Here is a 27,625-nt window from a genome sequence, read left to right as displayed (position 1 = left end):
GTTGCAGTTTCCCCAATTGGATCTCCTGTCAAACAGTCTACCAGGGCTCACAGTGGCTTGAATTAATATGCTGAATTAACCTATTTGGCTAGACGTGGAGTCTTCCATCTGCCACCCCTTTCCACTCCTATCGACTCTGACTAGGTCATAGTTTTCCTATTCCCAGCCTCATACAATTTTTAGGTTTAAGTGTTTTTATTATTTTTATCCACACAACAGAGAGACAGAACATACATAGCAATCATGACATCAGATCGTTGCATACACAGCAATAAGTGTCCAAAAGGTATTTGACTGTAAAACCCTTCTTCAGCCATCCCTAAGGGATATGGTGTCATCGGATACAAACCGTCCCTCTCTCCAAACACCCCCCCAACATCTCCCCCCCCCCCCCTCCTCAAACCCCTCCCAAGTGCGTAGGCCTGCCCATCATCCTCCACCCTGGTCTCCTTCCTGCGAGAAAGAGTTAGTTCAACAGGCAATCAAGAGGTTGGTTCTTCAGGTGTCGTAAGCCTCAAAAGGCGGAGGTATCTGGGGCATGTGATCTCCCTGAATTCGGTGAGCAGCAGAGACCGGAATGGTTGCCAGAGGTCATCAAATTGCTCTATGTCCCCGCCACTGTAAGCAACAGTTTCTCCATCCCCAACACATGCCACATTCTGTGGAGCCAGCCCGTGATGATAGGAAGAGTGGTGGTGCGCCAGTGTAGTAAGATGTTTTGCACCGCTGACCCTAGTGCAATCTCCATTTGTCTGCCCCTACGAGACTTAAGGGGATATCTCAACCCATTTGGGAGGCCCAGCAAGATATAAGCTGGGAAGCGAGGCATTTCTGTATCAAAATGGGAGTCAACCGCCTCTATCACCTCTTTCCAATAAGACTCTAGGAGTGGACAGTCCCATAATGTGTCAGTGTGCCCAACTGTCCGCATCCTCTTCAGCAAGCGCTATCCCCATTCCGGTCCATCTCATGCATACGTTGTGGGGTGTAGTACCAATAGGTGGAGACTTTAGTCAATGTGTCGGTGAGCCCCATATGGTATGCGGAGTGCCGTGCTCTGTATGAGATCTGCTCCCACTCTTTGTGACTCAATTGTCTGCCCAATTCCCGCTCCCAGCGGTCTCTCCCCGGATGATATAGGTGTGAAGACGGTGGTTGCAGAAGTTTGTAAAGGTCCGTGATCAGTTTTGCATCCGACGGGCGAGTCAGAAGCCACTTCTCAAAAGGAAGGAGCCGTCTATCCGCCGTATCTCGCACCTGTGGGTGCAGCGTCCAGTGGCGTACTTGCATATAGCGAAGCCTCTCGGTCTCTTGAAAGGAATATTCCTGTCGGAAGCGTGGGAAGGGAATGACACCCTCTGAGTCGTATATATGACACAGGGCCCGGCATCCAGCCGTTCTATAATGAGTGAAGGCCTCTCTCAGTGCCCGGGGTGAAATCTGGATTATCTACTATCGGTGTAAGTGGCGAAGGAAACGTAGTGAGATTGTGAGTGGCGTTGTCGCATCCCACACCCGCAGGGGCACTCTGGTGACTGATGATGCATAAAGATTCGCGGGCCGGTGAGCCCGGCGTAAAAACGGCACCTCCTGCAAAGGCCAGCCTGCTACTGCTTGGTCTTGGAAGAGCCAGTGCTTATCTGACTCCCACCTGCTCCATTCTACCAGATAGCGCAACTGTGTTGCCTGAAAGTACTTGCGGAGGTCCGGAATCCCAAGTCCTCCCGCTTCAGGGGCTAGCATTGAAATTGATCTCTTCATTCTGGGTTTCCTGCCTTGCCAGATAAAACGCGCAATGTCCGCCTGTGTCGGCTGAATCCACCCAACGGGCGGTTGAAGCGGTAGCGAGCGGAAGAGATACAGTATTTGGGGTAGGACCGTCATTTTCACCGCAGCTATTCTTCCCAACCAGGAGATGGTGCTGCAATTCCATCGACCGAGCTCCTCACGGATCTTTCTGCCCAGGAAGGCGTAGTTTGCCGTCACCATGGCCGGCAGAGTAGGGGCCAACTCGATCCCCGGGTAAGGTAGCAGCTCCGAAGACCAGAGCATAGGGAACCTATTCTGTAGACACGTCCTTGTCAGGTGCCAGGGAAACATCCAGTGCCACAGATTTCCCCATGTTCATTTTAAAGCCTGCGACAGCAGCAAAGGCGTCTAATTCCTTGATGCTGGCCGGGAGGGCGGTCCGGGGTGTATCCAGTTGGGAGTTTATAGCAGTTAAGGACTAGGGAGCGAAATTTCTCTCCAATGCCCGCCTTCAGTAGGACCTGTTCTAAATACGGCCAGGGCACCCGGTCAAACGCCTTCTCGGCGTCCACAGCCTCATCATTCTTTCTCCGGGTATCCGGGATGCTTTCTCAATGAGGTGGACAATCCTTTTGGTGTTGTCCACCGTTTGCCTCCCAGGAACGAAGCCCGCCTGATCCGGGTCTATAAGTCCCGGGAAGTGTGGGGCCAGTCGGGCCGCGAGGATCCCAGTGTACAATTTAATGTTGACATTCAGGAGGGATATTGGCCGATAAGAACCGCATAGTGTTCTGTCTTTCCCTGGTTTGGGGATGACTGTAGGAGGCCCGCAGGAGATCGGGTGGGATGGCCCCTGGGGCCGCGAACAAATATAATAGGCGCGCGAGGAACAGGGGCTATCTGCGTACAGAATGTCCTATAGAATAGGGACGTATAACCGTCCGGACCCGGGGCCTTGCCATGCTTGAGTCTGGCGATAGGGATATTCATATAGAGGAGGTGATCTCTGCTATCTAAATGTGCCGCTTGCGAGGGGGCTAAGGACGAGAGGGCGACTGAGTCCAGATATGCCGCCATTGCAGGTTCATTCGGTGGATCTCCCGCATAGAGTAGCGTAAAACCTTCGAAAGGTTTCGGCTATTTGGGCATCCTCTGTGACCATCGACCTGGTGGGGTCTGAGACCTCCTTTATCATGTGTCGCTGACGTTGTACCCGCAGTCTGTTTGCCAGTAGGCGGCCACAACGATCTCCCCCTGTGTAGTAGGCATGGCGCAGACGTAATGCAGCGTTCGAGGCATGTGGGCTGCTGAATTCATATCTGTGCATAGATCGCCGCCTAGTGTTGGGTCCGGATGATTGCACATTGTTGTCCTGGAAGAGTCTTCGAAGTATCACGAGATAGGTGGCTCCTCCCCTGGACTACAGTGCGCATGGGCATCGCCTCCATCCCCAGATTGTTTTTTTCCGCCATTGGGTTCGGATGTGTGTCGGTTCCCTCTGTCGGAACCGATAGTTGTTAACTCTCTTAACTCGAGACCAAAAGGTCTTTAGGCTTGGCGCCGGTATCGTTTTCGTTCGGGTCTTACTGTTTATTCAGCTCCGAACTCTTGCTGCCCTTCCGCGTGCTCTCGGCGCGGACGGGCCTCCACGACGCTCCAGACATGGAACGGACTCCGTTTAAACGGTGCCCGGTGTGCAACTCGAAGTACTTGCACCTCGACGTGCACCCAGTGTGCAACACTTGTCTGTCGCCGGACCATGACGAGGCCAGGTGTATGGCCTGCTCCAAGTTCCGGTGTAAGAAGACCCTCAAGATTCGTCGCGCTGCGAGACTCCAGGCCCAGATGTCTGCGCCCCCGCCGGACGACATCTTTGAAGAAGGCGTTGGAGACGAAGATGTCCAACAGGTTTCGGACTCTAGCCCTGCGTCCGAGGAGTTTGACGAAGCCGGCGACGAGGTAGGGGACGACGATGGTGCCATTGCCACCGTGGGGGATAGCTCGGAGGAAGAGCATCCCCGGACTGACTCAGGGGTCGACCCCCTTCCTGCGGCCCAGGTCGAGGGATCGCCTTCGGGCCTTACCCAAGACCTCGTTCTTAGTCCAGCAGCCCCGCCTCCGGGCCCGGCCACGGACATTTTGGAGGTGCCATTCACGTTTCCAAAAACGAAAGTGAAGCCTTCGGGATCTGCAACTCCGGTTTCAAAAGTGAAAGCTGTACAGAAGGCTCTGGAGGCGTCAAAGTCTAAGAAATCCAAAATGGCCGATGTGGAGAGTCGCGCCAAGATGGCCGACCCGAGGGCTTCGGGGTCGATGCCGAAGGCGAAGTCGACCGACGCGGCTGCGTCGGCGCCGGAGATGGTCGTGGTCGATGACCCGAAGAAGAGTCAGGGCGATCCCAAGGCTCTGGCTTCGCCGGCTCTGGCCGTCGGGGCCAAGGACGGTGCAGCGTCGGCTCCGAAGAAGGGGCCTCTCGCCGACGCCACTCCCAAGACGGGGAAATAGCTCGAGCCGGTCAATCCCTCTCCAGCCCTATCGAAGAAGGTCGAGGAGTCCCTGCAACGGATTCGGAAGGTCGCTGTGCTTCCCGAACCGGAAGAGGGGGTGTCTAAGCCCGCACAGAAGCCGTCGAAGGCGCACACGCCTATCCGCTTCACCCTGCCGCCGAAGTCTACGCCGAAGGCTTTTGCTTCGAAGCATGGGGCAGGCGTGCCCTCGAAGGAGGTGTTGACGCCCAAAGTGTCTCCAGTGGTGTCTAAGCCTCGGCTCCAGCCGCTTGCGGAGGAAGAGCGTCGTGAGGTCATCGACGCCAATACCGGGAAACTGTCCCTCCTCAAGAGGAAAATCACCACGGAGCCGGTGTTGGAACATTTTCACATTCCTCTCAAAAACAAGAAGGACTCCGAGGGTACTTCAGCACCTATGGAGCCGGCGTCTCCAAGAGTCCTGCCGCGTTCACCAACTCCTTCTACCGCGGGTGATGGTGACGAGGAGGAGGTCGAGTACAACTATCCAGCGTACTCGGATCCGGAGGAAGAACATGAACCTTGGACTGCCGGAGGCGACCCTGAGGACCCGCAGTCTGGTCAAGAACCGCAGCTCTTTGCGGCGAAAACATCGCCGACGGAGGACTCTGCAGCCTTTAACGCTTTGATCGAGAGAGCTGCAGCTAACCATGATGTCGAGCTGCACTCCGATCCTGTGGATGTGGACTTTTTATTTGACACTTTCTCAGTGGCTGAAAAGTCAATCAAGACTCTGCCAATGCTCAAAGGAGTGCTCAAGCACGCGCAGGAGGTCTTCAAGGAGCCCACGCGGGCGCGTGTCATCAATCCACGCATTGATAAGAAATATAAGGCAGCGCCCTCGGATCCAACATATATCAAAGGACACTTGCCACTGGACTCTTTGGTGGTATCCAACGCTCGCAAGAGGGCGAACTCACAGACAACTGGTGACGCTCCTCCCCCAGACAAAGAGTCGAAAATATTTGAGGCCTCAGGGAAACGGATTGCTGCACAAGCAGCTAAAATTTGGCGCATCTCAAACACGCAGGCCCTACTTGCACGCTACGATAGGGCTCATTACGACACCCTAGAAGCACTGCTCCAGCACTTGCCTGACCAATACAAGGAGGCAGGGGAAATGTTAATTCAAGAGGGAAAGCTCATTACAAACGCTTCCATCAAATGTGCGCTAGATGTGGCTGATACGGCCTCCAGGGCAATCAACACCAGTGTATTGCTCAGAAGACATGCATGGCTTAGGATCTCAGTGTTTAAACCTGATATACAAACAACCATCCTGAACCAAACGGTTAATCCTGACCATTTGTTTGGACCCGAGGTTGATGCGACGCTTGAAAAGATGAAAAAAGATAGACACTGCTAAGTCTATGGGTGCCCTACAGTCTCAGCAGTTTCGGGGTGGTTCCTTTCGCCGCTCCAATACCAGAGGCACCTCAAGGGGTCAGGCATCGCAATCCACCCAGTACTAAAAAAGCAATACCCAATCCTCATACACCAACAAGGGTAGAGGTGGCTACAGAGGCAACAATGTCAAGGGCAGGGGACGTGGAAACAACAGCTCCAGGTCCACCGCCGCCAACAAGCAGTGACGTCTTGTCACTGCCCCCCGACCACACAACACTGGTTGGGGGGAGACTCCAGCAGTTCCTGCCCGTGTGGAGATCCATCACCACGGACAGGTGGGTCTAATCTCTAGTCCAGTACGGTTACTGTCTGGAACTTACTTCCACTCCACCAAACATTCCTCCAAGAAGCCGTCCTATGTCCGGCGAGCACTTGCACTTGTTGCAGCAGGAAGTTCAGGTCATGCTGCAAAAAGGAGCAATAGAGCTCGTCCCACTACAAGAAAGGGGAACAGGGGTTTACTCTCTGTACTTTCTAATCCCCAAAAAGGACGGATCCCTACGGCCCATCCTGGACCTCAGGCCCCTCAACTGGTACATTCTCTCGGAGCATTTCCATATGCTCACGTTGCAGCAGGTACTCCCTCTGCTTCAACAGGGGGACTTCCTGGCTACGTTGGATCTAAAAGATGCATACTTTCATATCCCCTTGCATCCTTCCCACAGGAAGTATCTCAGATTCACGATTCAAGACCAGCACTACCAGTTCAGGGTTCTGCCGTTCGGGGTCACCACAGCGCCAAGGGTCTTTACGAAGTGCCTGGCGACTGTGGCGGCGCATCTACTACGCCAGAACGTCCATGTCTACCCTTACCTGGACGACTGGCTCATTCAGGCAGAAACAGAGCAACAGTGCGCCGACCACGTGTCCCGCACCATTCATCTCCTGCACGATCTGGGATTTTCTCTGAACTACCCGAAATCCCATCTCCAGCCCGCCCATGTACGACAGTATCTGGGCGCGACAATAAACACTCTGGCAGCCACTGCGCAGCCAAATTCAGTGAGAATCGCCAGTATCCAAACGCTGATCCAACGATTCAGACCTCAGCACTCGCTTCCAGCGAAGGTGTTCATGCAGTTGATGGGTATGATGGCCTCCTGCATCTCCATCGTCCCGCACGCGAGACTACATATGCGTCCGCTTCAGGAGTGCCTAGCACGTCAGTGGACTCAGGCTCATGGGCAACTGACAGACCTAGTGTTGGTGAGCGGTCGGGCATACAACTCTCTGCATTGGTGGAACCCACAAAACCTTTGCAAGGGCAGACCATTCCAAGAGCCTGTGCCACAGATTATCCTGACGACGGACGCTTCTCTCCAGGGATGGGGAGCGCATGTACTCCACTACACGGTGCAGGGACTATGGACACTACAGCAAAGGAAGATGCACATCAATGTGTTGGAACTGATGGCAATCTTCATGGCCTTGAAGGCGTTCAAAGTACATCTGTGCAACAAAGTCGTGTTGATCCGGACGGACAACATGACAGCCATGTACTACATTCAGAAGCAGGGAGGCACACACTCTCCGCAGCTGTCTCATCTGGCTCAGAGCATGTGGAAGTGGGCCATTCAGAGGAACATCTTCCTCATGGCAGAGCATCTCCCGGGCAAGGACAACCAGATGGCGGACCTGCTCAGCAGGCACAGCCATCAGATGCACGAGTGGGAGATACATCCATCGGTACTCCAACCGTACTTCCAAAGGTGGGGTCATCCAGAGATAGACCTGTTCGCCACAAAGGAGAACGCAAAATGCCAAAGCTTCGCCGCCAGGTTCCCACACCCGCAATCACAGGGCAATGCGATGTGGATGAACTGGTGAGGCAGATTTGCGTACGCTTTTCCCCCAGCACCTCTGATACCGCTGGTGGCACGCAAGCTCAGGCAGCACTCGATGACTCTCATCCTGGTTGCTCCAACGTGGGCTCGCCAACCGTGGTACACCACGTTTCTGGAACTCTCCGTGGTACCGCATCAAAGGCTTCATCTCACTCCCAGCCTTCTGACGCAGAGCCATGGCGACATTCAGCACCCAGATCCGCAGCAGCTCAACCTGGCGATCTGGCTCCTGAAGTCCTAGAGTTTGGCTACCTCAATCTTCCTCCCGATTGCATGAACATCATTCGGGAGGCGAGAAAGCTCACTACTAGAGCTTGTTATGCGGCTAAATGGAAGAGGTTTGTCTTTTACTGTGTTAACCACGATATTGACCCGCTAGATGCTTCCATTCAAAACATCATTTGTTACCTGTTCCACCTGTATCAATGCAATTTGGCGTACTCTTCCATCCGCATTCATCTGTCTGCTATGGCAGCATACCTCCAGAATAGGCAACACCTGTCACTTTTTAAGGTCCCTGCTTTTTAAGGTCCCTGCTTCTGGAAGGACTCAAGAGAGTCATTCCGCCAAGGACCCCACCAGCTCCAGAATGGAACCTCAATGTGGTTCTTACAAGACGGATGGGTCCTCCCTTTGAGCCACTGCACTCTTGTGAGCTTCAGTTTCTGACTTGGAAGGTTGCTTTCTTAGTAGCAATTACATCGCTACGGAGGGGTTAGCGAGTTGCAGGCGCTCACCATCCAAGAACCTTTCTTCCAAGTACATGCTAACAGGGTTGTGCTCCGCACTAACCCTAAATTCTTACCCAAGGTTGTATCTCAATTCCATATGAACCAGACAATTGAGTTGCTGGTGTTTTTCCAAAACCCAGAGACGCTTGCGGAGCGGATGCTCCACACCCTTGACGTTAAGAGAGCCTTGATGTACAACGTGGACAGGACAAAAGATTTTCGCAAAACCAAGCAGCTTTTCGTTGCTTTTGCCACACACCACAAGGGAAACGCTATCTCCAAAGCTGGGATCGCTAGGTGGATCGTGAAATGCATTCAAATCTGTTACGCTAAAGCTAAACGCACTCTCACTATCCCACCAAGAGCCCACTCCACCAGGAAGTTGGAGGCCTCTATGGCTTTCCTAGGTAACATTGCCTTAGAAGATATTTGTAGAGCAGCCACATGGTCTACCACACATACTTTCACTAAACGTTACTGTGTAGACGTGCACTCCAAACAGCAGGCAGCTGTTGGTCAGGCTGTTCTCAAAACACTTTTTCAGACTGCTGCAGCTGGCACGGGCGGCCGCCGCTAATGGAGGGACTGCTATATATTCTATGCACAGATATGAATTCAGCAGCCCACATGCCTCGAACTGCAAATGCTACTTACCAGTATGCATCTGTTCTTGGCATGTAGGGCTGCTGACATTCATATCGCCCACCCTCCTCCCCGGCGCCTGTAGCAGCTGCAGTATTCATATATTTATATGCTCATAGCATGGTCATCACTCACATACTTCACTCCATCTCTGCCAATGGCTAAAAACAATCTGGGGATGGAGGCGATGCCCATGCGCACTGTAGTCCAGGGGAGGAGCCACCTATCTCGTGATACTTCGAAGACTCTTCCAGGACAACAATGTGCAATCATCCGGACCCAACACTAGGTGGCGATCTATGCACAGATATGAATGTCAGCAGCCCTACATGCCAAGAACAGATGCATACTGGTAAGTAGCATTTGCAGTATTCCGCGCGGTCCATATCTAGAGCCGTCAAGAGTTTCCGTGCTACCTTGAGCTGCCTCCACACCCGGGGGGCTCCGGTCCGGTGGTGTATGTGCTCGAGTTCGCGGACCCGTTGGGTGAGTTCTTCCGCCTTTCCCTATTTTCAGCCGATGCAATGGCTATGAACTCCCCTCTTAGCACTGCCTTCAGGGCAGACCACCGTGTCGCTAATGAGGTGTCGGGGTTGTCATAGTGGGCCAGATACTCCTGAATGGCCCCCGTTATGCTTTTGACCACCTCTTTTCTATGCAGTAATGTGTCCCTAAGGCGCCATACCCTGGGAGGGCAAATCAACGGCGGCAGGGCTAGAGTAGCGAGTACCGGGGCGTGGTCCGATATGGAGATTACTCCCATCTCGGCCGCCAACGCCCTCACCTGGGTCGTAACCAGAAGGTGGTGCAATCTTGACCATATTAAAATCTCCTCCGATGACGATCTGCCTGTCCAGTGAGGCAGTGATATCCACCAACGCTGACCACAAGAAGTGCTCCTGCTGGTCATTAGGGCTATACAGGGATCCGACTGTGAATGGTAGTCCCCCAATCTTAAATCTGTAAGCAAGCAGTCTGCCTTTGTGTTCTGCATGTTTGTGAAGAACCTCCCCCCTGAAATGTCTTGCTACTAGGATTGCCACTCCTGCGGTCTTGGTATTGTTGGAGTAGAAAAATTGTGTCGGGAACTTTGGAGAGCGAAGCCTATGGGAATCACTCGATAGTTAGTGGGTCTCCTGAAGGAGACAGATATCTGCTTGCGTATTCTCTAACAAAGATAGTACTGCTCTCCGTTTAACTGGGTTGTTGAGGCCCCGGACATTTAGGGTCACTATCTTAAGAGATGTGGGAGGCATGTGACATGTCAAAAGGTAGAGCATATAACTCCTGCCGGAGCAGGATAGAATGTACATGTGCAGTAACACAGCTAAGGCCTGCATAGTGCACTGGACTGACCCCCCCCCCCCCCCCCCCCCACCCCCCTTCCCCAACTTCCCTAACCTCAACCAGCCCCCCTCTCCCCACCCCTCTCCTCCCCGTGACCATCAACAAGTCCCAGAACATCAGCAACATTCCCCCACCTCCCTCCCCCCACTCCCCCACAACAGATTCCAAAGAATCATAGTCCCAATCCGGTCCCTCAAGGACTAGACTATGGCTGGATACTGAAGTGGACGTCCGGCCACTGCACTCCCGTCCGCCCCCCCCCCCGAACCCCCAAACCTGCGTTATAGAAAGGCTGCAACGATCTCCCTCCGGAGTCGTTCTAAGCAGTCAGTGCGACTTCATTTCATTTAATCTGTCTACCCCCAGTCGTCCCACGACCAATTTTACTGCCCGGAACTGGAAGAGAGCCAATTTGACGGAACTTCATTCCATACTGGCATCCACTGTCCCTTCGCCCTCCGCTTCGGTGACTCGCCAGGCTTCCCTTCTCGAACAATGGCTGTTGTCTGCATGTAATACTGTTGCCCCGCTGAAAACCATAAAAACTATGTGCCCCCATGACGCCCAGCGGTGGTTTACAGATCAACTTAAACTCAACAAATGAGTTCTTCGCCAGGCTGAGCGCCGCTGGCGACGTAACTATGATCTAACAACTTAAAATTGAATTTGTGGACAGTCTAAAAGCCTACAAAAAATCCATCCTTTTGGCCAAGACAACCTATTTATCCCATAAAATCATGGAGTATGCCTCCAAGGCAAAGGACATCTTCACCATAGTGAATGAGCTCTCTCCCAGACCGTGTTACCCCCCAACCCCAGCCTACACAGGCCCTGTGCGACTCGCTCAATATCTATTTTATTGACAAAATTATCACTATCAAAAAGAATATTCCCTTGCCCTCATCCCCCTCTCCTCTTCCTTCACCCCCAGAAATCCCCACTACCTGAACGTCTTTCCCCCAATTTCCCTCACTGAGTTTCATTGTTATTGCACAAAGTTAGTTACGGCTCCCCCAATGACTGCTGGCCCCCCTCCCCCCCTCCAAATTCTTAAAGAAATCTTTCTGGCCTGTCCTGACCCTCCACTGGCACTACTCAATAACTCGTTGGCCACTGGAGTGGTCCCGGACTCCTTTAAACAGGCAGTTGTGATACCGATCCTAAAAAAACAAACAATGCCGACCCTTTGGTTCTGAGTAACTATAGGCCCATCTCCCTTCTCCCCTATCTAGGAAAGATTTTGGAGACATACGTCACTCGCTGTCTGAGTGCCTTCATTGAGAGCTCGTCTTTTCTGGATGCCCAACAAGCCGGCTTCCACCCACTCCACTCTACTGAGGCGGTCATTGTGGCTGTTATGGACACCCTGAGAAAGGGCGCCAACAAGATCTCATAAGCACTTGTCCTATTGGACTTGTCGGCGGCCTTTGACACGGTCGACCATGCAATATTGATCGACCGTGTCAACAATGCCGGCATCCAGGGCGTAGCTCTCGATTGGGTCAGATCCTTCCTGGACAAGCGATCCCAGGCCGTACACTTGTCTACCTTCTCTGCTTCCTATTCCACCCTCTCCTGCGGAGTCCCACAGGGCTATCCCCTTTGTTATTTAACTTGTACATGCAGCCCCTAATAGCTTCCCTCCGCAAATCCACTGCCCAAATGTTTAACTACGCAGACGACTTGCAGTTAATCTTTCCCATTGATACTTCCCTATCCTCCCGTACCAGCTTCCAAACCACCATGCTGGACATATCGGAATGGATGTATCACAGCCAGCTCAAATTAAATCCCACTAAGACTGAGCTTGTGCTGGTGGGCGAGTCAGCCAACCCATGGAATGACAGCTTCTGTCTTGCCTTCACCACTAAGGCTTCCTCCTCGCCCCGTCAATTCCGTGAAAAGTCTTGGCGTAGTCATCTCGGGTGATCTATCCATGAGGCCCCAGATTAGTGCTGTGACATCATCCTGCTTCTTCCAGCTGCGTAGGATACGTAAAATTAGTAGATTCCTCACCAGAGACGCACTTATCCTTGTCATCATGGCTCTTATTATATCTAGAATTGACTACGCCGAATTCCTGCATACCATCTCCAAAGGTTGCAGCTGGTGCAAAATCAGGCAGCTCGCCTAGTATACCACCAGCACGTATCGCCGCTGTTGCGGAGCCTGCATTGGCTCCCGGTGGCTAAACGTTACACCTTCAAACTTGGCTGCACGATATTCAAAGCTCTCTCTGACCAAGCGCCTGTCTTCATCTCCTCTAGTCTGAAGCGATACGTACCCACGAGAGACCTCCGCTCCACTTCACACAACCTTTTACTTACTCCGAAAATCAAACTTCAACACAGTGGTCTTTGTTTTTCTTTTCTGGCCCCTAAATTCTGGAACTCCCTCCTGCCCTCTTTCCGACACTGCCCTACCTACGATTGCTTCCGTAGGACGCTAATGACGTTCCTCTTTCAGTCAGCATTCGAGTAACCCCTGTCCTTGCCCTCCGCATTTGTTATGAGCGCCATGAAACCGTCCGGTGACAGAGCGCGGTATAAATAATTTTAACATAACCTAATCTTCCCCCGGAGTCGTTCTAAGCAGTCAGTGCGACTTCATTTGTGGTTGAGTCTCTAGCTGCCTCTTGCATTGCTCTGTCCATTCCAGTTCGGATAGTAGTTGAATCTGGCCGGGCAGAAGCAGAAGACCTGTGATCCGCTGCAAGCCGTCCCTGGTGTTGCGTCTGCGATGCAGTGTGTGTGGCTCTTCGTCAGACGCGGTGATACCCAGTACCTCACACGTGTCTTGGAGAGATCGAAGTTGATGCAAGGTGCCGTTCCATTGGAAGATAAGTCTGAAAGGGTGCCCCCATGAGTACTGCGTCCCATGGCTTCGCCGAAAGTCAGTCGCTATTTTGAAAGACTTGCGTTCTTGCATTTTTGGAGCGTTATTGCAGATAAGTCCTGGAAGAGTGCGACTTGGTGTCCTCGAAAGTGCAACGACTGCTGTTTCCTAGCTTCACTGAGGATTCGCTCCTTAAGTGGGTAGTCCGGCAGGAAGGCCAGGATATCAGGTGGCGGTGCAGAAGTCCTTCGCGCAGGCCTACTCTATGCGCCCTGTCAATCCTGATGGGAAAGTCCCCCAGTATTTCCCTGAACATGCTTTGGAGATATAAGGCAGTGTCCTCTCCTTCTTCCTTGGATGGCACTCCCCGGACTCGGATATTGTTCCGGCGGGACCGGTTTTCGAGATCCTCATTGTGTGCCTGAAGGTCCAGTTGCTGTTCCCGCAAGCGGAGGGCTTCCTGCTGCAGTTGTATGATCTCATTATCTCTGGAGTGTCCGGCTTCTTCCACGGTAGCCACTCTCTTGCCCAGGCTGTCTACATCTCTCCATACTTCCCTGACTTCTCTGGCTACCTCCTGTTTCAATGTCTGGAAGTCATCACGTAGGGAACTGAAGAGAGATTCCAAAAGGGATCTGGTGACCGGTGGCTCCCTTCCCTCTGCTTCCAGCGAGCCTCTTGAGGGGCCTGTTGAATGTTGCCCTTTGTCAGTTTTCGGAGGCCCCCTGTTCATCATTTCGGGTAGAGTCCGTTCCCCTTTCCTGTTCCCTCTGTTGCCAGCCATTGCCAAGGTTGGCGGAGCGTGGGGAGTACCTAGAGTGTCCAGGCCGCAGCAGGGAGCGACGGCGTGCAAGCTAATGTCCAACCGGGGGGAACCACCTCCTCGGACTCTGTTATGCAGCCTTCCCTTCCTGGCCGACGTTGCAGACCGACCTTTCCTGCGGTAGTTCACCAGACCTCCCCAGGGGCAGTTTGTCGTTCCGGGAGACTGTGGTGGGGCAATCAGGACTTCGGAGTCTCCCGCATGCGTAGTCTGAGACCTCTGGTCGGCACACCGCTAGGTCTTTGCATATTGTGCTACCCTTAGAAGTCCTGCACCTTAACACACCCAAACCCACACCTTTGCAGCCCACTGCCTATGGTATAGGTAAGACACCCAAGTGGTACTGTTGCATGTGTACTGTACCCCTACAGTGTCTAAGTCCTTTCTTAGCCATTGTAAGTGCAGTAAAGCCATAAAGAGTAAATCGTCTGGGAGTTTGTCATTATGAACTCCACAGCACCATAATGGCTTAACTAAATTCTGAGAAGTTTGGTAGCAAACTTTTCAGCATAATAAACTCATGCTGATGCCTGTTTGGGATTTATTATACCATGCCGAATAAAGTACTTTCTGATTCTATTATACCATGCACTCTGAGGGCATCTTAGAGATGCCCCCTGAAAAACGACGGGCCTCTAGTGGGATCCCGGACTAGTAAAACACCAACCTGACACCACAAGATGTTTCTGGACCCCTGGGGTGGGAGCCTTGGCACCCTGGGCCCAGAAACAAAGCCTTTCTTGGGCGGCGATGGTCACACCTCCCCCAGGTCCGGAAGAGACTTCTGTGACAGGGGAGCTTTAAAGGCCTTGTCGCCTTCGTAACACGACCCCCAGCCTCTCCTGCTATCAGGAGCAGGCCCCCTTCTGGTCTCACCCCCTTTTTGGTGGGAGGACACGCAGGAAAAATTAGAACAGCTCAGGTGTGCCCACCTATGCCAACCCCCACCCGTCCACTCGGTGAGGCGAGGTGAAGCCCACTCTTCAGTGCCCAACATCTTGCAGGTGGCAGGCACTCTCCAATCCGTGTTGGGCATTGTGCCCAATCCCCCACGGGGGGTGAGCACACCAAGGGTGTAGTCACCCTAAGGTAAGTAGCCCATTGGCTACTGACCTAGAAACCCCTAAAACACCCCCGATATCTAGTATTTAGGGGGCAACCCTGAACCAAGACGGCAGATTCCCACAACCTACGAAGACTAAGGACAAAAGAAGTCTCCCAGCAGAGGAGACTGCAGAGAACTGACATTGCACAGGGGTCAGTAGGGCTGGAACAGTTTCCAGAGATCCTGTACGGAGTCAACTTATAGTGCAGCTAGCGACCTCCAGACCCCTGGGAAGACTGATTGCCTTCAACAAAGAACGGATCTCCTGTGAACAGCAGCCCTGTTCAAAAGAATCTCCAAAGAAAGACTGAGCCTTCCGAAGACAAAGCAACCAGACGCCTACGGCCCACCGGTCCCAGGTAGTTCCCCCAGCACTCAAGAGTCAGAGTCCACCGTGGGTTGACCCCTCCAGGACTCGTTACATCGCCTGCAGCCTCTGCATGGAGACCCCCAATAGCGAGTGACCTGAGAAGGTGAAATCCGATCTCAAAAGGCACCTATGCATCCAGCTGCCCTGTGCCTTGGAGAAGAGGACCTGAGGTGCACCTACGTCTCGAGCCCTCCAACTTCCCTGCCCAGCTGTTGGTTCCTCCCGGAATACTTCCTTGACCAAGCCTGCAGCCAAAATCGGCAACTCCCATTGAAAACCGGGCACCCAACACCGAATCAGCATTCTGCCGCTGTGGGTGCCCTTTGTGTGCTAACTTGGAGACCCCTTTGCCCTGAGCTAAACCCCAAGAGCTTTGCTCCCACATCAGTGATGTGCCTGTGAGCAGCCACCAACCGGATGCCCCCTGTCTCCCATTGGATCACATTGGGCCTCCTCCATCTGCACCCAGCATCCCTAGTGCCTCAGTGTTTTGTGAGTGCGTTCTTGACCCTGGGGGGACCATGGTTCTAACCCCAGAAACCCAACTCCCACAACCAAGTATTTACCTTTAAACCGATTACTTAATTTCCTCCCATATGATTGCATTGACTGCTTTTTGCTGAAGTGTGGAGTGGAAATTGTACTTCAGAACTTAAATTGTAGGTTTACAAAAACTGACTTTCCTACCTTTTTTATTTAGGAAATTTCCCAGTGAGATCTAGGCATATCACACTGAGCAGAAAAAGCAATCTGAAAAGTAATCACAGAGTAATTGCGAAGTATCTGAAAGTAATTTAAACTGTTTCTGAACATTTGACCTCCTTGTATCTATATTCAACTGCATTAAACTGTATTATCAGAAAAGTACTATTTTTACTTACCTGCAACAAGTCTGGCTAGGTTCTAAAAATAGAATACTACAAAAATATTTTTATACTAAAGAATCGGTCGGAGTTGTCTTTTGAGTGTGAGATTGTTTCTTGCCAGTGTGTACAATAAAAGCTTAACCCTACCCGCTGATAAAGGCTTACTGCTTGCCCACACTACCACAAATAGAGAGTAAGGTATTATCTACTTTTATCTCTGTAAGCCTTTGGGGATCCCCTGGACTCTGTGCACACTATCGTACTTTGGTATAGTACATACAGAGCCAGCTTAGTTTCCCTTTCCCCCCCTAGGAACTTAATTGGCAGATTCCCCATTTGACCTCCTGGACACAGATATTTCTCTCCTTGACCTTTCACTTACCATTGGTATTCAGTTAATGTTGATCAATTGTAAATCTAGTAACCATGTATCTTACCACACCTGGAGGGCCTGGGTGACCTAGCTAGGGAGCACACATTTAACCCAATGTAATAATAAAGATTACCTGGCAACCTCTCTGCACATCTGGAAAACGCTGGATCGCTTTATTCGCAACACTCTGCCCTAGAAGGACATTTGCCAACCCGTCAATAGGTACATTATAGTCTAAAATCTCCAAGCACTATATAAGCTTTCTACACCTCTAATGAAGTATCACATGTCCCCGCCCCCCCCCCTCCCCCCCCCACCCAATACAGGATGTTAGACACTCATAGAATGTGTATTTCTTGCATACAGACTTGTTTACATACACCAAGACTCCAATCTCTCCCACAACTCAAGATGACAAAGCTACTATAATCTATGGATAACAGGTTTTGATGTATTCTACTAATAATGATTATAGGTGCAACAACATTGATGTACAGAATATGCAAATTGTAAATGTTTTAATTTAATCTTTTCTTCTCCCTCGTTGCTTTCTGTACCATTTTCTCTTAATTAAAAATAAAAACAATCTTTTGGAACATGAGGCTGTTTTGTTGGAATTGTAACTATTGTAGCTTTAATGCTTTGCTTACAGCCTTCTTATGGAAGACTCTGAAGAGGAGGAAGGTGATATCTGTAGAATTTGTCAAATGGGAGCTTCAACATCAAGTAACCCTTTAATAGAGCCATGCAAATGTGCTGGAAGCCTCCAGTATGTACATCAGGATTGCATGAAGAAATGGTTGCAAGCAAAAATAAATTCTGGTAAAGATTTCTTAAACATTTTAACTATTTAATCCGATGTGTGAAATGTATGTGAAGTGATATCAATATTTGTGAACACTGCAATATCTCCACCTTGGTGCAGGTTCCATGAACACTCTTTATATAGAGATCATATTCCAAATGTCAAGTAACAGCCAGATTAGATCGAAGTGTTTTTGTCTTCACTCTTCTAAAAATATATATATATATTTTAAAACTGTATGACTTGGTAAAATAAACTAGGATCTAACTCCTAAAGGCATTTTGCAGCTGGAGGGTCATATATTGCCTGCAGTGACTGTTGCTAAGTTAGTAGAGCTGCTCTTTAATGCGAGAAGGCTTTACTGCAGGACCATTTCTAAAATAGTTTAGGTTAAAACTGCACACGTTTGTTTGAAATTAAGTCTGAATTAACTATTTTCAATTGGGTTTGTTCCACAAATGTTCAGGAATTTTGAGTGCATCATGAACAGAAGTGATTGCTGGACCTAATGCAGAATATGCTTTAATGACATATTCCACTAGTTCCAATTACATCCAGATTTTCAATAGGGATGTGTTTTCTGCTTGATATTTGTACCTGCAAATTCCTCATCACATAAATCTTTCAAGCACTAGACGGGAACTGGAAAACTTAGCATTAGCTCTCTTGCACCAACAATTGATGCTTCAAGTCCACTCAAACACCTCTCCGGATGTGAATTCACGGAGGCTTATATGGTGCCACCTGGTATTATGCTAGTTCTTTTTTCCGCCTCTTTTTTTCGGTCCTCTGTGCTGGGTTATACATTTTTCTTCCATTCTAATGTTTTGTGAGTCACTGTGCATCCTATTTCTGGCAGTTTAGGCTCCTTTCAGTTTTCTACCATTCAGCTGAGTGAGCTTGAGTTCTGAGCCATTCTTAACCTGGTTTGGTTTGGGCCTGTGTCTCTTCAGGCTCTGATGAATGGAGTTGTACCCCTTAAATGGACAATGCAGACCAGTGAAGGTAGTTGCATTAAGCTCTCATGGTAATATCAAGTGAACTTTTCCTAGTCTTGGTCACCATCTTGTGACCTCTTCACATCTGTTTCGTTTAGAGGTGTTCCTCCTACAAGACATTGCTCTCGACCTCCAGACAGGCAATGTGTTCAAGTTTACCCAACCACTCCAAACTAATCCTCTCCTTTGGGCTTTGCTCCTGCCTAGCAGGGCAGAGGTCCATTTTCCAGCTTTGTTGTCATGATGATCCTTGTATTGCTTGATTTGCTCCCAGCTTTTTCCACATTAGATGCTTACACCGCTTAATTGGTGGTGTTTATCCAGGCTTTGTTGGTTAGTGTCTGGCTCCCTCAACTCCTTCTGGTGTGACTTCGGACCCTGAGGAGTTACCAGGCTTGTTCAATGCCCTTCTGTTTGCAATTTGTATCCTGGCCTGCTTTGAACAGGTGTTCCCCTTTGTTTACTTTGCCCCGAATGCCTTGTCCATTTTTTTACAGTGCTGGCGCAGGGCCCGCAACCAGTATTCCAGGTGTCTGGTGTCAGTTAAAGAAGTGACCTTTAGAGCTGATCCTGGTGCTGTCTCCTTGGGTCTTGTGATTTCCGTTGTTTTCTGATGCCGTAGATATGGCATCGAGGAAGGTGTGTGAAGATGTAGATACCATTAGGAAAGTTATTTGTGCCTTCTCTTCTTTGGTGTCTGAGAGGCTCTATTGTGCCTTTTGCATTTATAATGCCTAGAATTAAAGTCCGTCAGACTATGTTGACTGCGCCCTAATTTTCTTTTGGAACACATTTCCTATTTTAATGAGACCGTGCAAAGCTGTGGAGGTGTTGGTGTTGCCACTATGCAGGTTAGAATTTAAATCGGTTTTATTTACAAAAATCCTTCAGTCTGGCCCTGACTCTTCGAAGTTTTTGCTGCCTTTTAATGAGGCACTGATGAAACCAGTCAGCATACTTGGATTAGACAAATCTCTGCTTTAGTGGCCATTATCTCCAGTTTACCGGATTGTCTTTAATCTAATCCAGTGTCCTAGACATTAGTGAAGCACGCCTGCTTCAATCACAAGGTTGACTCCCCTCCACCTATGTCTTCACCTGGTTTCATCGGACGTGGATTAGATGTGGGGGGGTGGGGGCAGGGGGGGGCGCAAAATTTTCTTGTTAAATAGTAATGCTGTCTATTGATCTGCTACTACCATGCTCTTCAAATTATGGCGGTCCTGCTCTTTCTAGGTAATGTGAACCGTTTAGGTGGATCATCATTGATTTGGAGTTGCTTAACAGCTTCTTGAGTCTAGCTGACTTGTTGGAGTTGTCTTTTGATGGCTCCCCTATTTTCAAAGCAGGAGCTGAGCAGGTCCTGAAAAAGTGCAGCTATGCGCACGTTCCTTCCAAATCTAGTTTCCTGGCTTAATTTGTGAGGAAATTATGTGGGCTGATTGGTCAACAGCTAGGCCATATAAGGTGACACACTTTTGTGGAACATGTACTAAGACTTCACTCTGGGTGCTAAAGTGGTGTTTTGTCTTTGGAATCTTTAAAACCACTTTAGGGGCTGTTTTGATTATTTTTTCCCTTTCTGCAATAATGTGCATGGTGTGTATTTTGAATAGAAAGGGTATCCATGGCGGTGATTTTGCTGACTTTCTTTCTCATGCATATATACACTGTGTACTAGTTTTGCTGAGCTTCTGCCTTAGTTCAGTTCTGCTTGGGTTGGCATAAGGTTCCATGGATCAGCTGGTTCCCATTCCAGGCTATTGCTGTCTTGTTAATATTCTTGTGAGTATTTTGGATGTTGCTAATAAATTGATCTCCTTGGTGTCCCGTTTGAGGGGCTTATGTTCTTTTTCTCTGGGTTGTTGTTCATTACTGATGCCGATCACCGTCCCACGATTCCTGTTAAGAATAATCAGGTACAATAAGCAGGAAGGTTGAAGATGTCTGTAGTAGATAGTCATTACTGAGCGTCTGGTGGCGGGTCAACCACAGACTGTTTATCTTTAGCGGGATGTGTCTGAAGATATGTGCAGTGCAGGCCTTAAAACTCCAGAGATCTAGAAGGGACAGATAGAAATTCTGTATACAGCATAAATTGTTCGTAACAGTAAATTAAATCCGCAATCCTGGTCTTAAAGTTGGGTGACCGTCCACGACCCCAACAACAGACAACCCTCCTTTTAGCAAATAGTGCCAGTGCCACATATCGCCTGTGTAAGGCATGTGCATCTTCAACATTATCGAGAAGGGCAATTAGTGGAAACAGCAGCAGGGTCTCCTCCACCATGAGGGAAAGTGCAGCCTGCACTTCTAGCCATTGAGCCATCACCAGACTACAATCCCATGCTAAATTTATAAAATCAGCGCCAGGCAGTCTGTCCGCACCTGGCACAGTGGTTGTCATAGTGAAGGTCAAACCTGTGTAGCCTGAAATAAGTGTAATATGCCTTCTGAAGGAACTTGCAATAGATAATTCTTAGTCTACTACTTGATATCTGGCCTGTCTGTGCCATTGTTCATCAGAGGCGATTCAGAAAAGGGGGTGGTGATGAACAGAGTGTCTGAATTAAGCAGACCACTCTTACCCAGTCCAGTGCATATAGCCAGGTTCTGAGCTGGGATGGTGCAGTGAGCTAAAAAACGGTGTTGGATCTAGCCCTGATCTCTTGACTGGGTGAGAGTATTCTGCTTAATTCAGAAACTCTGTCCATCACCACCCCTTGTTGTTAAATATTTTGTCCACCCTAAGCGTGGAAGGGTATACTCAGATGTGAGTCCCTTGCTCATTGCACCATCAGGATTCAAGCAAGCCGGGCCGACGACGGCTGAAATGCCAGAAACCGGTCCCCGGAAGCTTGTTTCCTTCCCAGTGTAAGAATTGGCTTGGTAGTTTGGTTTGCCCTGTTCCCATCATGCACTGGGACAGGAACAAACTAATTTGCATATAGCCAGGTTCTGAGCAGGGATGGTGCAGTGAGCTAAAAAACGGTGTTGGATCTAGCCCTGATCTCTTGACTGGGTGAGAGTATTCTGCTTAATTCAGAAACTCTGTCCATCACCACCCCTTGTTGTTAAATATTGTTCATCAGAGGTCGTTTCCCACGCCTAACCCAATCGACTAGCCCGCCTCGTTGGGGTGGGTGGTACAGGTGTTTAGTACTGGTGGCCTGAAGCATGTTGTGTAGTGTAACAAAGCTAGTTGGGTCAGCAGGGAAGTCTACAACAGCTGCTTTGGGATTGCATTGCAACCGAAGACATGTAAAGTTACGGAAGTAAGGCAGGAATACTGCCTGTGAAACCGGTTTGTGTGAGAAACTGCCCATCTCTTTATAAGTTACCCCAATGTGAGTAGCCCTCTCTGATTTTGAGATTCTGCCTTCCCAGACTCATGCGTAACAGACAACAGGGTGGTATTCAAGAGGCAGAGGGGAGTATATAAGGAATTTTTCCTCATTATGGCAAAGTCTCTGCCATGCCGTTGTGGTACAAGTGTCTGTAGAAGTGGCCATAGATGGGCCAGCTGAATGTTTGATGTTTGATGTTTGGGGGTTTTTATATAGCGCTCGCACACTCCAGGGAGCATCTTGGCGCTGTGACTTAATTGCTAATAGATTGTCAGGTGCTTTTGACTGAGCTTTAGGTGTCATTTAGACAAGGGTTTTGCACTTTGATTCGGACAATCCATAGATCCAAGTTTTTAGTAATTTTTTAAAGGTTTTTTCTGATGAGGTTACTCTGAGGTGAGCCGGAAGTATGTTCCAGGCTTTAGCGCCTAGGACTGCTTGTGTTTTTCCGCCTTTGGTGGCCCGTCTGAACTTAGGGATGGACATTAAGTTGGCCGTAGCTGACCTGAGTTCTCTGTTCGGATGGTATCTGTGAAATGTATTAGACCGATATTTTGGGCCACGCTTATGAAAGCCTCTGAATGTAATCAGGAGGATCTTGAATAGTATACGTTTCTGGATGGGGAGCCAGTGCAACATGTCCAAGGCGGCTGATGCTGATGACTTTCTGGGCCATCTCAACACCAGCCGGGCCGCCGCATTTTGAACCATCTGTAGTTTATGCAGGGTAGATTTCGCCACCCCTGCATACAGACTATTACAGTAGTAATTTCTCGATGTAATAAGAGCAATTGCTAATGTGCGACGGGCGGGCAAAGGCAGGTAATCAAAGAATTTGCGAAGGCTTTTGATGTTAAAACAAACGGCAGCAACTTCCTTAGTTTGTTGTTTGAAGGATAGCATGTCGTCGAATTTTATTCCTAGGTTTCGTGTTGCACTGATGGTGTTTGGGGGGGCTTCCGCATCCAAAGGCCAACAGGTGTGTGGGGAGAAGATATTGTTTTTTCCGAATGGAAGGATCTCTGTTTTGGCAGAGTTGCATTTCAAATGGTTATCATGCATCCATTTGAAAGTCGCAGTCCGACACTCTTTCAGGACCTGTTCGGCCCTATCTGTATCATCATCCAGAACTAGGACCAGTTGGGTGTCGTCTGCGTATGCAACTGTGCTTACATTATGGGAGGCAATTAGATTGATCAGGGGTGCCATATACAGATTGAATAGGGTAGGGCTCAGGCTAGAGCCCTGAGGCACCCCTGAACTGATCTCCTTCTCCTCTGAGTGGAATTGGCCCAATCTGATTATCTGTTTTCTGTGTAACAGAGTTTTTAAACCAGTTCAACACGGTGCCCCCTATGCCAGCTTCAACCAAGCGATGTAATAAGATGGCATGGGACACCGTGTCGAATGCTGCAGATAGAGGAGAATTAGGACTGCCTCCTTCCCCATATCTAGTGCATCTCTTATGGTTTCTGTTGACAAGTGCTGATTCAGTAGAGTGGTTAGCTCTAAAACCTGCCTGATTTGGATGTAGGATGTTATTTTCCTCTAAGAATGTTGAGAGTTGCTTGTTGACCAAGGTTTCAGCACATTTACATAGGGCGGGGAGTCTCAGATTGGTTAGGACAGAAGGATCATTTAGGGTCTTTTTTTGTAATGGTTTTACAATCGCCGTCCATGTGCTGGGGATTTCACCCGATTGGAGTGATGCATTAACAATGGCATTAATCATGGGATTCACCTTATCTTTAATTGCATGGACCAGTGCGGGGGGACAGGGGTCAAGTGGCGAGCCGGATTTCATTTTTGATATAGTTTGTGATGTCAGCCAGATCAATTGTGGTAAAAGTGTTCCATCTAGTTATCTCGGAATTATTTTCTAGGGCTATATTTTCATTATTTAAATGGATGACTGGAAAATTCCTCGTAATGTTGACAATTTTTTGTTCAAAATAGTCTGCAATCTCATTGCAGAAAGTCTGTGATGGAGTTATTTCCTGAGACAAAAACTTTGGATCTCGAAAGCTCTTAACCACCCGAAATATCTCCTTGTGACTGTTCTGAGATGCTTCTATCTTATTTGTAAAGTAATTTATTTTGGTGCGTTTGATTTGTGCATGATAGTTTCGTCTTGCTGTTTTAAAGCTGTCCTGGTCATCCTTATTGTAGTGCTTACGCCATTTGCGTTCTAGTTTGCGTACTGTACGTAATGAGTCTTTTAATTCATTGGTGTACCAAGGTGCTGAACTTTTTCCCTTGTTTAGGTTTAGATTTGTTGGCCCCTCCAGAGGTCATTTTCTCCCCTATCGATCTCATCCATTTTTCGTAACTAAGGTTGTCACTAGTCACATTGCCAGTTGTCAGTGGTTTGTTCTCTTTAGCCCACTTTGATAAGTCCGGGTGCTCAATGATTGTAGTCCAACAAGGAGTTGGTTTCTCATTTCTGGGTCCGTTAGATTTTGTATTGTTGGTTTCTTCCGTTGTGAGATGAAATGCTATAAAGTTATGGTCGGTCCAGGTCTGGGGCATCGGAGTGGATACTTTGATGGTATTAAGATTGGAACAGACACAATCTAATATGTGGCCCGCTATGTGTGGGGTCATTCGTAAGAATTGTAAGCCCTAGCACCTGCATAATGTCTTTAAAGCATAGTACATTTGGGTCAGTCATGTTGTCAAGATTTACATCTTCCAGTAATGTGAAGTTTGCTGCTTTGAGCGTCAGTGTGGTAATAACTTCCCCCATACTGTCCAGGAAATGTTTCATTTGGCCTGGTGGGCGATAAATTAATGCTTAATTAAAAGAATACAAACTAAGGAAGCAGAAGGGATGGGTGCCTTTATATCCTTATTCGACCGCTAGATGGGGGAGAAAAGGGGTGGCGCGATACTAGTGATTAGCATGATGATCTTTAGCACACAATAAATAGAGCTGCTTGTCGGACACCTCAAAGCTACCCTCCTGAAAGAGCTTCGTAAGAGTTTCCCACTTAACTCTTGGCTGCTTTCCCACCCCACCAGCCGTATCATCTGAGGTTTCAACATTTTAACCCCTTCCCTGCTCATGACGAGCTCAGCTCGTCATGAGGCACAGTTGAGCTGTGCTGATGAGCTGAGCTCGTCATGTATATAGGAGAATAGGAATTTCCAGCACAGGAGGGGAATTGCCTTAGCAGCCAAGGTGTTAAAAAGATTTGAAAGTGAGATGGGAATATTTATAAAGAGGTGTAGGAATTTGGGGAGGGACAACATTTTCTTCAAATCAATGCTCCCTGCACGGGACAGTGGGAGGTATATCTACTGTGTGATCTGTTCAGTTAGTGTAATTGCTGCCTTGTAATTGGTGCGCATCTTTCTTCCCGTCTCGAAATATCCCTATGCCCAAATATTTGAATTCCTCTGTGCACTGGAAAATCTTCGGTAAAGGGAATTGTGGCTTGCGTGAGAGGGAAGAGATGTGACTTCTCCCAATTAATGTGGATTCCTAATGGTCCTCCAAAGTGGACAGATTGTCTCAGTATGCCATTTAGGCTCAAATGGGGGTCTCCCAGATAAATCATAAAATCGTCTGCATATAGAGATGAAGAGATGGCGACTAGGCTATTGCAGCACATACGCATGGTGGTGCTGCCTCAGTTTGGATGCCCGGGCTTCAGCTGCCAGGGCAAGGAGGAGGGTTGAGGGCTGGTAGCCATGTTTAGTATATCTCGATCACAAAGGGGTCGGTGATCACTCATTGATGCACACCTTACTTTTAGGATTGTATTAGAGTAACTTGATCGAGAACACAAATGTGCTGGGCAAGCCTATCCTACCAGAGATAAACTGCAAGTAGTTCCGTTCGAGGGAATCTAAGGCCTTAGTAGCATACAAAAATATAGCCCTTGCAACTAATTCTGGACCAATAGCTTGCAGAACCGCAAATGGCATGCAAAAGATATGCGTGGTGAAGCGCCTGGGTATGAATCCCTACTGATCAGTCGGACTGAGTAAGGAGTCAATGGGCATTAGCCTGTTTGCAAATAGTTAGCCAGAAGTTTGATTTCAGTTGATCAAAGATGGGCTTGTATCTTTACTTGGGCTTACTAGTCTATAATAGTGCTATAATTAAAGCCTTGTGCATGGTCTCTAGAGCTGCCCCATCTGCCGTGCCTCATTGAAGACCGTGAGTAAAATTGGGGTCTGACTCTCTGCATGTGTGTTATGGAATTCAGCAGGGAGCCAGTCTGGTCCAGGGGCTTTACTTTTTTTTTTTTTTGTATCGCCTCTCTGATTTAATCAGTGGTGAAGTCCTGTTCCAGAAATGTCGGATGAACATTGTCCAGCCAGCCCTAGGTGAACTCCTACAGGTTCAGGGCCATTTCCACTAGATCTCGTTGCTGTCTGATGTAAAGCAAGCGGTAGAAGTCTGCAAAGGTTCTTAATATACAGGCAGTATCAACTTGCGTCTGGCAATGTTGATCCTGAAAACTGAGTATATCTTTAGCCGCCCATGGTAGTTTTATCACTGTAGCAAGGGCATTCCACGCCCTTTCGCCTTCTCTGTAGGCACGTGCAATGGCATATATGCCCCAATATCTACTTTCCCTAAGGGCTACTTCATGATATTCTGTCTGTGTAGACCTAATCTGTTGTGCTATGATAGGGTCAGAGCTTGCAGACTTCTGTGTTTCCAGCCGTTTGAGTGTCCTCTCTAACCTATCTAAACTATCATAAAAGGAGCGTTTGACACCCCTCTCCACTTACCAGATTATACTGTTCTGCTGCACGAATCCTAGATTTATCTAAAAAAGCTCATTGATTTCCGTCGGAAGATGTTCTTCAAATGGGGCATGCAACAGGATAAGTAAAAGCAGTGATAGCCCTTTGGGTAGGGCATAGGCACAATAAGGGTAAGCATTACGATGGAATGAGCTGAATAAGTTCAGGCGAGGTGCAGAACTTGTCTTTCATAAGTGATCAGGTGACGTGTGCCCTTCCCTCTTTCTCGTTCAAGTGAGTGGGGGTCTGAAAACTCCATTTCTCTTCCTTTTTTTGGATTTAGTTTTAGGTAGATTTTCTGTTGGCATCGCCCACTTCTATATACCTGAGCAGTTGATTCTGCACTATTGGGTACTAATGTGTAGGCATTTTGCTCTTTCTCCTAAGCTTGTCTCTGTTATGGTAGTGAGCATTCTTATACCAGTTAAAGAATCCTGTCCCCTTGAGCGGGATTGCACATTTCTGTATAACATGGAGTGGTATCTTGTATGCCGGGGCCCAAGGTTGGATGATCAGTCAAAAACCTCAAAGGACAGATTTGATTTTCTTTACAGACCTAACTCCATGGGGCTCAGAATGGGTATAGATTTGTGTGGTGAAGATTCCAGATAGAAGAAAGTTATTTGTCTTAGTTAATTCCTTCTGATGGATACTTTGTCTACCTACAGATTACTCACCGACCTGCCCACTTCCCAACTCAAAGTTGTTACTGTGCTGTCAGTGAGGTGCTGCTTTGGTTTTGTGCTTTGCTTTCCTTTAAATTTCACTTGTTTCTGCCTCTAAAGGCATAATGGTTCAAAAAGGAAGACCACTAATGTCTAAGCATTGGGTGGTGCCATATATGCATGCCTCTGTGATATCACATCAGGGGTGGTGTCTTTGAGATGTTTTGGTGCCAGTGCATCACCTGCCAGCATGGGAGAGCATTGCAAAGTTTTCTGGATTTAGCTGGTGCGTTTAGGAGATTCATGAGGTGAATGATCAGCCGGTAGACAGATTATCCACCAGAAAGATCATTACGTTCGAGGCATGTGGGCTGCTGAATTCATATCTGTGCATAGATCGCCGCCTAGTGTTGGGTCCGGATGATTGCACAT

At 48.8% G+C, this 27,625-nt stretch overlaps 1 protein-coding gene across 4 annotated transcripts in view; it reads left to right on the top strand.

The window, feature by feature from the left end:
- Nucleotides 1–27,625, top strand: part of MARCHF7 (membrane associated ring-CH-type finger 7) — a 227,258-nt gene that overhangs the window by 108,477 nt on the left and 91,156 nt on the right. For all 4 annotated transcript variants that reach the window (XM_086956640.1, XM_086956639.1, XM_086956641.1 and 1 more), the window contains one exon: nt 17,270–17,439. In XM_086956640.1, the coding sequence (XP_086812766.1) occupies nt 17,270–17,439 (170 nt within the window). The remainder of the gene's footprint in view (nt 1–17,269; nt 17,440–27,625) is intronic.

The sequence above is a fragment of the Lissotriton vulgaris genome, chromosome 2_1 (assembly GCF_964263255.1).
Source record: "Lissotriton vulgaris chromosome 2_1, aLisVul1.2, whole genome shotgun sequence".
NCBI lineage: Eukaryota > Metazoa > Chordata > Amphibia > Caudata > Salamandridae > Lissotriton > Lissotriton vulgaris.
Note: the sequence above shows the minus strand (reverse complement) of the source record. Positions and strands in the feature narration are given on the sequence as shown.